At 38.2% G+C, this 13,932-nt stretch overlaps 1 protein-coding gene across 4 annotated transcripts in view; it reads right to left on the minus strand.

Annotated features, from left to right (window-relative positions):
* The window catches only part of DMD (dystrophin), a 2,133,690-nt gene that overhangs the window by 133,409 nt on the left and 1,986,349 nt on the right, over positions 1-13,932 (minus strand). For 2 of the 4 annotated variants that reach the window (XM_027841976.1, XM_027841985.1), the window contains exons 1-2: positions 12,622-12,816; positions 6,172-6,233 (exon numbers count right to left, since the gene is read on the minus strand). In XM_027841976.1, coding sequence (XP_027697777.1) covers positions 6,172-6,233; positions 12,622-12,641 — 82 coding nt within the window. In that variant the 5' untranslated portion in view covers positions 12,642-12,816. Of the gene's footprint in view, positions 1-6,171; positions 6,234-12,621; positions 12,817-13,932 lie in introns of those variants that run through there. The other 2 variants (XM_027841994.1, XM_027841966.1) reach the window with 1 other exon arrangement.

A 13,932-nucleotide genomic window follows, 5' to 3' on the forward strand; every position in this document is an offset into this window, starting at 1 on the left:
TTAAGAACTCTGATCAATACATATCCAAGAAAGGCTCCAGAAGACTAATGAAGAAGACCGATCCCCACCTCTTGATAAGGTGCAGTGGACTTAAGGTACAGAATGAAACACAAATTTCTGGACATTTCTGGAAAATTATGAATTTTTTTTTGATTGACTATACTTGTTACTAGGATTGCATGTTTCTTTTCTTTTTTTTTTTAGGCAATTGGGGTTAAGTGACTTGCCCAGGGTCACACAGCTAGTAAGTGTCAAGTGTTTGGTCTGAGGCCAGATTTGAACTCAGGTCCTCCTGACTTCAGGGCTGGTGCTCTATCCACTGCACCACCAAGCTTCCCCTCATGTTTCTATTTTTAAGAAAACGGTAGGATATAAGCAAATGGGGGACAGGATTGCCAAATAAAAGAAAGGAGAGACATTGAAGTATTTCTTAAAAGCCACAGAAGTAAAACAAAATAAGCTCAAAAGAAAACTTAAGAGAAGCACAACAGCTTTAAAAATAACAAGATGAATTTGTTATATACTTTTAAAAAAGTAAGTTGTACATAACAGATTTGTTATCACATATAGTTCTTTTTCTGTTTTTTTTTAATACAGAAATGGTCTTTGTGGTGATGGTTAAATTCAAAATAAAAAATAAGGTGATCATTAGTTAACTTTGGAGAGTACAGTTTCAGTTAAGTGATGAGGTCAGTTGTTTTCGGGGGGGGTTTCTGTCCTTGTTTTCCATCATGTCTGACTCTCTGTGACCCCTTTTGGGGTTTTCTTGGCCATAATAATGGAATGGTTTGCTATTTCCTTCTCCAGATCATTTTACAGATGAGGAACTGAAGCAAACTGGGTTAAGTGACTTGCCCAGGGCTCACACTGCTAGTAAGTATCTGAGGCCAGATTTGAACTCAGGAAAAGAAATCTTCCTGATTCCCTATGTGCCCTTAATGAGTTAGGGGAAAAAATAAAAACAATTGAGAAGGGGGAATAAATGAGGGCCACAAAAGTAGACAGCCTTCTCTAGAAGTTTGGCTATCCAAGGGAAGAAAGATACAGGATGATTGAGGAGATGGGGTAGGTAGACTGTCTCAACCTGAAATTTCATCAAATTATAGTATCAGATTTCCTTGGGGCAAGGAGAGGTTAAGTGACTTGCTCAGTCACACAGGCAGTATATGACAGGGGAAGAACTTGACTCATATCTTCTTGACTCCACTGCAGCCGGGCTGCTCAAAGATGGTAGACCTAATCAAAATGGTTTGGTCACCACATCCCACTGTTAACTCAAATTGATCTTGTAATCCACTTAAATCCCCGGATCTTTTTCAGGTAAATTGCCATGACTCCTCCACCTATACCTGTGAGAGAGATTTTGTGAACCCGGGTGTGTAAGACTATATTTACATCGATATAATTTCATTTTACTAGATTCACTAAGTCACTTAACAAATATTAAACACCAACCATGTGCCGGTCACTGTGCTAAGTGCTGGAGATACAAAGAAAGGCAAAAGATAGTCCCCGCCCTTGTGGAGCTCACAATGTAATGGGGGAGGTGACATGCAAACAGCTATATTCAAACAAGCTCTATACAGGATAAATAGGAAATAATCATCAGAAGGAAGATACTAATAACCAAAGAGTTAAACTATCGAAATACTTTTGGATCCTAACACTGTCATCCAACATTTTATCTATCCCTTCTTGTTCTGAGTAAACCGTAAATTTGAGAACTTATCATCTATGCCTTAATCCAAGTCACTGACTAAAAATGTTAAGCAGAACCCTGTGACCCTGCAATAGACACCTTCCAAAATGAGATCAATGATTGCTCTTTTGATACAGCCATTTGACTAGTTCAAAATCCATATTTCTCCCCCTCATCCATAAGAGTGTGACACCTATTTTAGCTTTGCTAAAATCCAGGTAAGCTGTGGACAGTACTCCCCTGATCTACCCAAGCTAGTAACCATATCAAAAACATAAATGTGATTAGCCTGCCATGATCTTTTCTTGAAGTCAAGATGGCTTTTTGTGATTACTGCTTCCTTTTCTAGATGCTTACTAACCATTCCTAATGATATATCCTAGGATTTTAGCCAAGAATATAAGTCAAACTCATTGGCCTATAGTTTATGCACTCTATCTCCTTCCTTTTTTTTTTTTAAATCATGGTATTTATCTTCTACTCTTACAGCACTACTTTCATTTTTCATCATATCAGTGATCACTGACAGTGATCTACAGCAATTTTATCAAACTATTCTTTCAACAACTTAGGATGTATTTCATTTGAGACTAGGGATCTCAACTCAACATGGGTCGAGCTGACTGTGCTCCTTTACTCTCTCCTGACTTATCCTGGATTTCAACTACCAATGAGTCATTTTTATTTTGACCACCAACTCAAAGATTCTTGTTTTGTTTTGCTTTTACATTGGCCCTATGATTTCTTCCCAGTGAAGATATTCCCTCAATCTATGAAGATAGTTAACTAACTACAGCTTACAGTCTTAGATTATTGTTTTGGGGCACTATTGGGTTAAATGATTTGCCCAGAGGGAATGATTCTGAATATGTAAGAAGTGACAATTGAACTTAGGTGTTTTGTCTCTAAGGCTAGCTCTTTCCACACTATGTTACACCACCTCACCAACAATTACCCTTTTTAGCAGGGAAAAACACAAACAAACAAACAACAACAACAACAAAGAAAAAAAAACCGAAGCAAAATCAGAGTTAAGCAGTTCTGCTTTCTCTTCATCATCCATTATCATACATCTTCGTTGGTCCCCCTATTTTCCCAAACTCTTTCTGATTTTACCATGCAGTATTAGCTGTAGCTCATTCTTTACTTCTGCAGTTCAATCTAATGATCTTTCCACTAACCCAGAACCACTTGGAATTCCATGAGTTTCAGGAATTATATTTTATGACAATGACTTCATGGTTCTATCACTTTGTATTATGTGGAAATGTGTTTGTCAATGAGGTTACGATTTTTTAAAAAAATCTAGTATACATATGCTTTAGAAAGTGTATTTATTCCCTTTAAATGTAGCTGCATATTTAGTTGCTACCAGTTAACTTTTTCTAATGTTATTTGGAACTTTTCATTAAAAGAATATTTTTACTTAAATATCTCAAGGATGTGTGATTTTTCCAGTGTGAAGACTCTTTCCACCAATAGATCTCAACCCCTTTATAACTCAACAGATTGCTTTGGAGCATAACTATGGTCAAAAATAATTCATTACTCTATGACCAACCTGGTGATGGCATTCTCCAGTTACAGGTATGCTGGTCATCTAAAAACAGGCACACAAATCATCTGTAGATCTATACACAAAACCTTTCCAGCTTGAGGGAATTTGCCAAAGCTCTGTAGGGAAAACCTGCGAGAACCCCAAGTCACCTTCAATGATGCATTGAGGTGGCTGATTGGTAGATAAAAAGCTACACTGGGATCCAGGAAGAGCTGAATTAAAATACTGTCTCAATCACTTACTAGCTGTGTGAACCTGAGCAGGTCACATAATAGACACATCTGCCTCAGTTTCCTCATCTACAAAATGGAGATAATAGTAGCACTTGCCTCTAGGTTTGGTATGATGATCAAATGAAATTATTTGTAAAAGATTTCAAAAACCTTAAAATCACCCTATAAATATTAGCTATTATTATTGTTATTGTTATTAATATTATAACTATTAGAGTAGGACTTCAGTGGAAATTATAAAAAGGAAAGTGACTCCATTTTTTTGCATGGTTTTCATCAAAATCACTAAGTAGATACACACTCAACTAAGATAATATAAATTTCTCTTGTCTGTAAAATGAGAAAATTAACCTAGATGCTCTCTAAGGTCCCATTAAGCTTTAACTAAGTCTAGAACAAGAGTCCTTAACCTTTTTTACAAGATGGAACCTTTTAGTAATCTGATGATGGATTCCTCATCAGAATGTTTTAAAATGTATAAAATATATAGGATTACAAAGTAAACCAAATATACTGAAATAAGTTGCCACAATATTCAAAAACAAGTTCCCCTTTTCTAGGACCAGGACCCCTGGTCCAGAAGGATAAAGGGTCAAAGGTTGCCTACTCTAGGGTCTATATGGTACAATGGAATGAATGCTGAGTTTAAAATTGGAAGACCTGGGTTAGTGACCTGATTTTAATGACATCACAGGTGGTAGCACACACCTGTAATTCCTGCTACCAGGAAGGCTGAGGATGGTGCATCTCTTGAGCTCAGAAGTTCTGAGTTGCAGTGGGCTAAGCCAATTGGTATTATTATGGTAAAGGGGTTGGGGAAGGGGAACCAGGTTGCCTAAGGAATAAAAAAACTGGCCCAGGATGGAAATCAAGCAAGTGAAAGCTCCCCTGCAAATCAGAGCAGAATTAGGGTCATCTGGAGCCCCTCTACTTCTAGCCTGGGCAAGAAAGGGAAACATAGTCTTGAATTTTTTTTTTAAATTAGGGGGTAGCTAGGTGGCACAGGGGATAGCGCACTGGCTTTGGAGTCAGGAGGATCTGAGTTCAAATATGGCCTCAGGCATTTACTAGCTGTGTGACCCTGGGCAAGTCACTTAATCCTAATTGCCTCAAAAAAAAAGAAATGAAAAAAAATTTTTTTTTAAATTATCCTATACAAGGGCTGACAGGTGTAGCTCAAACAACATTAGAATTGGAGATAAGACATTGGTTCAGATCCTGCCCCGCAAATGTAGAAGCAATGAGACCATGATTAAGTTATTTAACTTCTCAGTTTCAGTTTATTCATCTGTAAAATAGGGACTGTAATATCTACATCAGAGAGGTATTATGAGGATTAAATGACATGATGTATGCAAAGTGCTTTGCAAATCTCAAACTAATCTATAAATGGCAGCTATCACCATCATTATCATCAGCAGTAGTAGTGATAGCAGAAGGAGATGGAGGAAGAGAAAGAACTAGGGACATTTAGCCTAGAGAAAAAGAAACTTGTTGGGGGTGACACTTAAGTTTGTCTTCAAGTATTTGAAATAGTAGGCTTGTTCTTCTTGGATCCAGAAGCAGAACTAGAAATATCTTCGGTGCTAAAACACGGAATCCTCTGGTACCAAAATATATGAATAAGCAGTTCTATATAGACACAATCCAAGAAGGGGATAGCAAGCAAACACAATTTTAGATAAGTACAATTTTAACACACAATGCTAACATGAGTAGATTATATGTAGAAATATTTATATTATCTCTTTTTCTTTCTTTCTTTCTGTCTTTTTTAAGGCAACTGGGGTTAAGTGACTTGCTCAGGGTTACACAGCTACTTAGTGTCTGAGGCCAAATTTGAATTCAAGTCCTCCTGACTCCAGGGCCTGTGCTCTATCCACTGCATGACCTAGGGTCTCCTTTCAAAAAAATGTCAAGCAACTTATCACTGCTGAAAAAGAATATTCTGCAGAGCTTCTAGGGCTTAAAATGTACAACAGGTCTCATGGTATTCTGAAATTTAATTTGTCTATAAAAATAGTAGCAGCTCACATTTACATAGCACTTTTAAGGTTTACACAGCAGGTTTACACCCTCACAATAATCCTGGTGAGATAGGTAATGAGTATTTGTTGTCCCTTAGTGAGTAAACTGAGGTTCAGAAAGGTCAACTGATTTGCCCATGGTGATATAGCTAGTATGTGGTAGGAGTCAGGTTTTGAACCCAGCTCTCCTGGGTACAAATTAGTTTTGTGGTTTTATGTGTGTAACAGTTTTTTAAAAAGCTGTTATCGATTTGGCAAAAGCTTTGGATTTGATTTTTACATGCTCAGAATTTATTAAGAACAACTTGGTGATATTTTAATTTTTTCTTAAAAAAAATTGGATTAGGTAACTGTCCAAGTCTTTCTAGGCATAAAGCAGTTCTTTAACAGCATGTACTGGGCACATGAACTTAATGGTACTGAATAGCAGATTTTAAAAATAAATTAATTATTCTGTAATTTTGAAGAGAAAAACAAGGACGTGTATCAGGCACGAACTGGAATGTGTTTTAATTGGAAGCCATGTATCGTAACATGTCTTACTTCATTCAGATTTAATTACTAGATGGTCAGTACAAGGGTTGCCAAGTCAAAACTGGTAGCTTTAAAATTAATTTGCTATTTTAATCCCTGAAAATGTAAAGGTTTTCTTACCTAGAGACTGGTAGAGCTCAGTCATTTTGGGATGATCCCAGCAGGTTGTTTGGGTCTCATGGCTAAAACACAAAAAGCATGAAGGAAATATTTTAGAATTTATAGGTGCAATTGATATTAGAAAAGAAGAAAAATTATTTTTTGGTTTGGAACCATCTGTTATTTTTCCTTCAAAGAATTTCCATACTTAATAAGTGTATAATTCAGTGAAAGATGTTCACTCTAGGAGCAGAAGTAAAGAGAGGTATATTTTAACCCCAAAGAAAAAGCACTGTTAATTAAAAGTGACACTGTTTTCCCACAAAGTAGCTATAACTTTTTTGTGCCCCCATCTCCAACAAAACAATATGTGGGCTCTTACTCCTGAAAACAAAACTCTTTGTTGTGTACTCAGCAGTTGAACTTCCAAGGTACTCACCAACTGCTTGGAGTACCAACCCAAGTTTTAAACTTCGAAGCACAACTGACCATCGACTACTGCTTAAAACTTTCAGAAACAGGACTAAGAGTCTAATATTTAAATCTTTTCTCATTACATTTCCTGGCAGCCTACTTTTTCTCTTTTTCCTCTAAATAGCCAGATTTCAAATCAGTTATTTTTATATTTCATTTGGACTTCAGTTGCAATATAGCTAAAATTCTTGTAAAATTCTAAGTTTCACAAATAGATCCTACCTCCTGCTTTTTCTCCCTCTGAACCTGTCTTTATAACTCAGTTTTCCATTACTACACTTTTCCCATGCATCCTTGAAAATGAACGGTGAATTCACAGTTCTCTTCCAATCCCGGAACTCTAGCTAACTTTAGTTTCGGGCTATCATTTTCTGCCTCTGAAGAGAACAAAACTCCATTGTTCCTGAATTCTATTATATGTATAGATCAGGGACAGCTATCTACATATATTTTTTCACAGATTAAACCATTTATATAAAATGTTAAAGAGTCATATTTCCAGTTTCCTAGGAGCACATGATAGAAAATGATAAACTAAAATGGAGCATAAAGACATCCTTGTGTATACAACCTATGCAGGATCCCACCCCCACTGCCTTTTTTTTTTTTTTTGAGAGCCTGGAATCTGGGCATTTATGTGAGACATGTCCAAGCAGAGTATATGAGGCCTACTCAGAGAAAAAGAGAGGACTAATGATAGTTACACAGCTTTGAAATTACCTTTACCTAAAAGAACGCTTCTTCTTTGTGAACTTTTGGCTAACATAATATCGAATGCAGGCTTAGCTGACTATCCCACAGTCAATCTCTTCCACAGAAGACATAAGTAACAAGCTAATTATACATAATGACGCCTACATAGGCCTTTCCACAAATGAGATAATCTATAGAAAAGTGTTTTAAAGTTCAATACAAGTATAAGACACTGAGGCAGCAGGGGGTAGTAGAAAGGTTTTGAATTTGGTGTCAAAAGACCTGGATTTGAGCCCTAGATTCCCTACTTACTAGAATAAATGGAAGAGTCCAGGCACCTCCCACCTGTAGGACCATGGGCAAGTCACAAACTCTCTGAGCTTCATTTTCCTCATCTACAAAATGGAGCCAATAATACATTCATTGCCTATCTCACAGGGTTATAAATCATGAAAAAGCAAAATGCACAAAAAAACACGAATTTTTGTGGTTATTTAAATATAAAGCCACATCTTTAGTAAGGTCTTCTAAATGTAATACAAATGCAGCTTCAAAGACTCAGGGAATCTCAGGCTTTCAGTTTCTTACCTGTAAAGTAAAGGTGTTGCATAAGATGCTCTGAAAGGTCCCTTCCAGCTCTAGAATTCTATAAATCTGTAACTGTCCCCATGATATGCTTTTACTGGAAATTGTGGTATTCTGGTAGCTGTTTATCCACAAGTCAAGAGTACCAAACTGATTTGAGAATGGTACCCTAGCAAGCAGCTCGGTTTCTACAGAAGTATTTCATCTGAAGAAACACAAGAAGTAATGAATGTTTTTTCTGCCTTATGCATCAGGGTAGACACTCTTTGATAAATAAGATAAAGAGGGCACCACTGCTACAAAATGTAAGTAAGGGGCTACTGCCACCAAAAATCACATGCCAAAGACCACAAAAGATAGTCTGCTTTTAGGAAGCCCTGTAACCCAGTTGCTATGAATGCTGGAAAGGTTGACCATCTGTAAGAATAGGGTTGGATTCTGTTAGCACTTTATATGCAGAGCACAAGAAGGCTGCAGCTATTTCACTCCATCGAAAAAGTGGTGCCTGTTCCTGAACATTTTTAGCTCAGAAAGTTATCAACAATTCCATAGACAAGTGCAGCTCAAGGAAAGGTTAGATTCCACTGAGACTATACTTCATCTGCCTCTGCCATTTCCAAAGGCCATATAATCGTGAGCACTGGGGTTGGTGAAGGAGAGTAGCAGGAAAAGAAAAATGTACACCTATGTATCTTTATAGATAGTCACTTATTATGATCATGTAAAGCAAAATGTCAATTCAGCGCAATTTCAAGTCCATTTGGGAACACTGTAGCATCTTTAATAGATCTGCAGAGAAATGTTTGCTAGAGTTGATAAAGCTGGCAAACAAATCCTTCAAAAAGCTAATAGTTTATGATGGTCTTAGAAAGAGTCAAAGAAGACTGGACTAGGATTCCCTAATAGCATATGAATGAAATTGCTGGAATAAGAAAAAAATGCAGCAAAACAAAGCCCCCAAAGCACCAAGGATATAATAAAAATAGGAGCAAATATTAAGACTACAAATTTCAAAAGAGAAGCCCACAAATACAATTTCCAGGATGATTATTTAGCCCATGATAGTCCTTCAAGAGGTTAACCTTTTCTGGATTCCCTACAGCAGCAATACTTCAACATTTGAAAGAAGTTATTTTAAGGTTCAAAATATAAAATAATAGAGCTTGTTTCACTTAAATCTATCAGTAGTTGAATTTAAATCTCCTTTTCCGAGGACAGAATGAAAAACCAACTACACCACCATTTACAATGAGCAATTCTCAGTTACTTCTGGTAACCCGAATACCAGATATATTAAATAAAGAAATCCTCAGAAATCCCCAAATCCAATTCAAACAAATCGCTTAGACCATCCTCTTCATCTCCAACTTCAAATCCTTCATCAGAAATGCAAAGTAAAAACAACAAAATCCTCTCAGAAAAACAAATTTTGGTTTTCACTGTTTCAGTTTCAGGTACAGGTAGGAGAAAGAAGTGGACTGAAGTAGCCCAGAGAAGAAAAAACAGACTCTATTCAAAAACTGGCTGAATATAACTAGCAAGCTCATAAGTGAAATAACTTTCTTTGCCCAGAATAGAATGAAACATTTTTTTGGATCAAGTAAATAACAATTTTATTTTACAGTGATAGTTTGAGTGGTCTCTACCTTACTTACTACCTATCTCCTCTCCCCCTTTTGTTACCCTGCAATGAAACCAAAAGGCATTGCAGAAGATTTAATCCTAAAATAGGACAAGACAAATGCCTTAGACAAAAAGTTCACTGAATGATGCTGCAGGCTAAATCTGCATTACCCTTATCTACATTATACCTTTCTGGACCTGACAGATTCCAAAGCCCAATATTTCTCACCGTTCACAAGCAGGGCCCAACATACATAAGTGCAGAGTTGCCTGAATGATGTGAGTCAGAAACACAGTGTCACCTTAAATAAACAGATAACAGAATAATATGCTATAATTTTTTGGGGGGGAGGGGCTTGATTTTTGGCCACTGCCTCAGTTCTCCATGTCCCACCTTCATCCATGTTCCTATAGACTATGTCTATTTAATCAATAACCAAGAAATACCAAAACCTGTGGATATGTTGTAGGACTACAGTAATTTTAAAATGACTTGGAAGTTATCTTTGTTCAGGATTAAGATTCCAAGACTAAAAACAGAACAACATTCCTATATTAGGGTAGGACTACATAAATAATCCTACCCAAAACTATTCTTATCATGTAAACCTTTTACAATTGTTACTGAGTTTAGTCTTGTGGGACCAAAGCCTCAAAGTTCTACAAGCCCTTGGGGGTTTTCTTCAAATCAACGTCCTTTTAATTTATATTTACTGTACATTACAAGAAATCTTCTCCTTTTCCCTTTAAGTATGCAAGAGGAACCAGATGTGTATGAGAATAGCAAATCATCTAATGTGACAAAAAACTCCAGCGACACCTACTTGCCAATAATTAGAAATTAAAGTATTACTCTTCAGTGCACAGCACTGACCTAATTTCCTATCACACAATTTAGATTCTCTCTCACCTTCTTTAGTTTCAAGTTGTGTGCAAGGTTATTATAACAGCTTCAGAGCTTCTGTCAGTGCTGGAATAATCCTATTTACTGGAATTGTTCTTTTAGTTTCTTAAAACTAACATTAAACACTTTTAAATAACAAATTTTTGTTACTGTTGAGGGAAATGGCGGTTGCCTAATTAAAATAAGATTTCTCTGCCACCACTCATATTGCGCTGAAAATATTTCAAACAGTTGCCTTTTTATATCTTTCTACTTCTTAGGGAGAAAACTAATCACTATGCAGTGATATAAAAAGGTAGCATTCTCTGGTGGTTTGCAGAGGATTAGAGTTGGTCTTCATATATAAACCTAGCGCCCATTGATCCACGTACAAAAATGATTTCCCTTTAATCTGGGGATCAGACTGCTTTTGAAAGAAAACTTGGCTTTTGCATACCTTATTGGCTCTGGATAAGTATTACAGGAATTATGAGGAGCAAGGGGAAAAACATATATCGAAAAGTTTTTGCTAAATGCTGATGGAGGGAATAGTGGTAGAATGTCAAATTAAGCATCATCTACTCCCAAGGTGCCTATTTCTCCTTCTCCAGGATCTTCAGCATTTATTTGATTTTTGTATCCTCTGTCAGGGACAAAGCTAACTGTTTCGTGGTTAAAGCTCTAACCCTTCCAGCTGTTCCTCCTCCAAGGATATATTTGCTTTTCAAAGCTTATCCCCTCTACTTTGGCCAAAGCAATTTCACTGCAGGGTCTTGTCGAATCCAAGATCAAACAATGATGACTGCAACCAATTCCATGGTGATAAAGGGTTAAAGACCTTTCATAGAACTGTTTCTCTTTTACTCCCTTGCTTCTTGAGAGAAGTTGTGGCTTTAAACCAGTGGTTAGCCAAAACTTTAGCTTAGGAGAGGGGTTTTGAGACAAAGGTACATCCACGTGAAAGAGATAAGGATGAAAAGAAAGGGGCAGAGAAGATAGGCAGGTGAGGGAGGAAGTAGTTGTAGATTTTAGACGAAGGTGGAAGGAACATTATAGGGGATTCCTACTTCTGAAATCAACTGTTTCAAACGCTATTTTAAAAGCACACTTCACATGTAAACATGGCTCCTATGGACCAGTAAACACCTTTAAGCATTCCTTTCACACAACTTATTAAAATTTAACCATGTTAGCACTTAAGGAATTCAAAGATAATTTCAATGAAATATTTTTATTTCCACGCGTCAATAAACACTCGGCTCCAAACTTAACCATAAACTTTAGTACCATCAGTCAGCTTGGAAGATGAAGGTGGGAGTGGGGGGTGAGGGGTGGGAGTGAAGCGAAGCGGAGAGGAGGGAGAGATCTCACACCCAACCCCAAAGGAAAAAGAAAAGAAGAAAAAAAAATCCTCCATCCTATCTCTGGCACGTCCTTGACTTCCTGGCTTAGCTTCAGGGTTTTAACTGTTTTTATTTAATTCACATCTGCAAGTCTTACGTGTCCCAACGAGACAATTACCGCGAAACTAACCCACAGAAGAGAAAATGCACGGGCATGAAATGTCATTTGGAATCCCTCGGAAGAAATCAGGCAGAAAGTTGACCTTTTAGCACTTGTAATACAATGGAAAGTAGCCCCGCTTCCCCCCTCTGCAAGGTCTTTAAATGAAGGATTTAATTACAGTGTTCGTTACTAATACACCCTGGCAGCTTCAAAGCTCCCTAGCCCTCCTCGGAAAGAAAAAAGGGCGAAACGCTTCCTTCCAATCGCTCCAACGCCCGCGCCGGGAAGCGCTGCCACTTCTTGGCACTGCCCGAACCTCTGGCTTTCCCTTTCGGAACCCCGCCCCGCCACCCCCGAACTCATTCGCACACGATCCGCACAGCTCCCTAAGCCGGGGGAAGGGGGACAGGTCCCCCAGGAGAGCAGAGCTTCTCCCCCACCGGAGCCGGAGGAAAGGGTTAAATCCCGGCTCCCCGTGGCCAAACCAAGCACCTGCAGTGGTGACCGGGAGATAACAGCTGGAAGGAGGCAAGCCCGGCTATCGAAACGATTCCTCGACGTCCCCGCCCGCCCCCCACCTCCATCCACAAAAGCCTTCCCCAACTTTCAGTCACCTCTAACCACCCCGCATTTCCCCGAGCCCCAGCAGAGCCACAAGTGTAAAGATTTTAGGGAGAGAAAACGTCTTAGGTCTGCAATCCACTTACCCTTTGAGTTGTTCCCTCATCGCTGCAAGAGATCAGCGACTGGGAAGGGAGGGCGGGTGGAAGAGAGAGAGAGAGAGAGAGAGAGAGAGAGAGGGAGAGGGAGAGGGAGAAAGAAAGAGAGGAAGGAGAGGAGATTCCCAGACTCAGCCCGGCTCACGGAAACTCGAGCACCACCAAAGCAGAGAATAGGACTGCGGTGAAACTAACGTTACAGGGCTAAGGGCATTAGGGGGAGGGAAAGCTGCAGGCTAGACAGGGTGGAGCTAACAGCCTCTGCTCCTCCCCCCACCTATTGAACCTGATAACTAAAGAACTCAAAGAAACAAAACAGTTGGAACTTTAAAAAAAAAAAAAAAGGGAGATTTAAGGTAGAACTAGAAACTATGTAGCAACATAACCACTGAAAGCATCCCCTTAAAAACACATCTAGACTACTTGTTGCCTACTGCCTTAATAAATGACCTAGGTGCAAATGACCTCATTCCTCATAATTAAGTGTGTGGGTTTGGGTGTTTTCTTTTTCAAGAAAGGGGAAAAAAACCCAACACTCCCCCGCCCCCATCAAATTAAAGATTAAAGTGGAAAGGAGAGCAGGATATGGATTTCACTGAAATCTGAAATCAACCCTGAATTTTTTGAGGGCTGGGGCCTGACTAAAACATTTTAGTTTAAAATGAGCTTTATACTTCTAAGCCATTGTAGCTTGCTTAATAAACATCGTTTGGGTTATTATATTTTAATATTTGAGACGATAGTTTTATTAGAAAAAATTAAGTGAGGCTAGGGTCTCAGAATCAGCCTGATGATTTGCAGCCTGACAGAGACCTGTAATTTCACTAGTATTCCCTTTATCAATTCAGCTGGGCACTTTCTCTGCAATTTACAGACTAGACGTTTTCTCAGGGTGATACAACCACTGTGTCCCAACAATGGAGAACTTGAACCCAGGTCTTCCTAGCTGAGATTAGACTTTAATTCCCTAAATCACGTCTCTTGCAACCTGATGCTCTTATTGAAAACCAAACAACAAACAAACAAACAAAACCCCATGCTTCAGTCTTGGAGAGATTATTGAAAAGAGTATCTTCTTAAATAAATTTCCTCTTCATAAACAAATGTAATGCTTAATTTTTAAATGCTCTTTAAAAAAGAGGGATTTCTATTTCTACATTCATTTTTAGTAGCGTTCCTTTTTTTTCCTAAGTCCCTTATTTTTTTGGTTTTCATTCTTTTTCACCTTTTTTATAGCATTCAAGAGCCCAGGTTCACCCCTCTACCATAAATGCTGTGAATAGGGCTTTGTTCGTAAAA

The sequence above is a fragment of the Vombatus ursinus genome, unplaced genomic scaffold (assembly GCF_900497805.2).
Source record: "Vombatus ursinus unplaced genomic scaffold, bare-nosed wombat genome assembly UNPS02004827.1, whole genome shotgun sequence".
Taxonomy (NCBI): Eukaryota; Metazoa; Chordata; class Mammalia; order Diprotodontia; family Vombatidae; genus Vombatus; species Vombatus ursinus.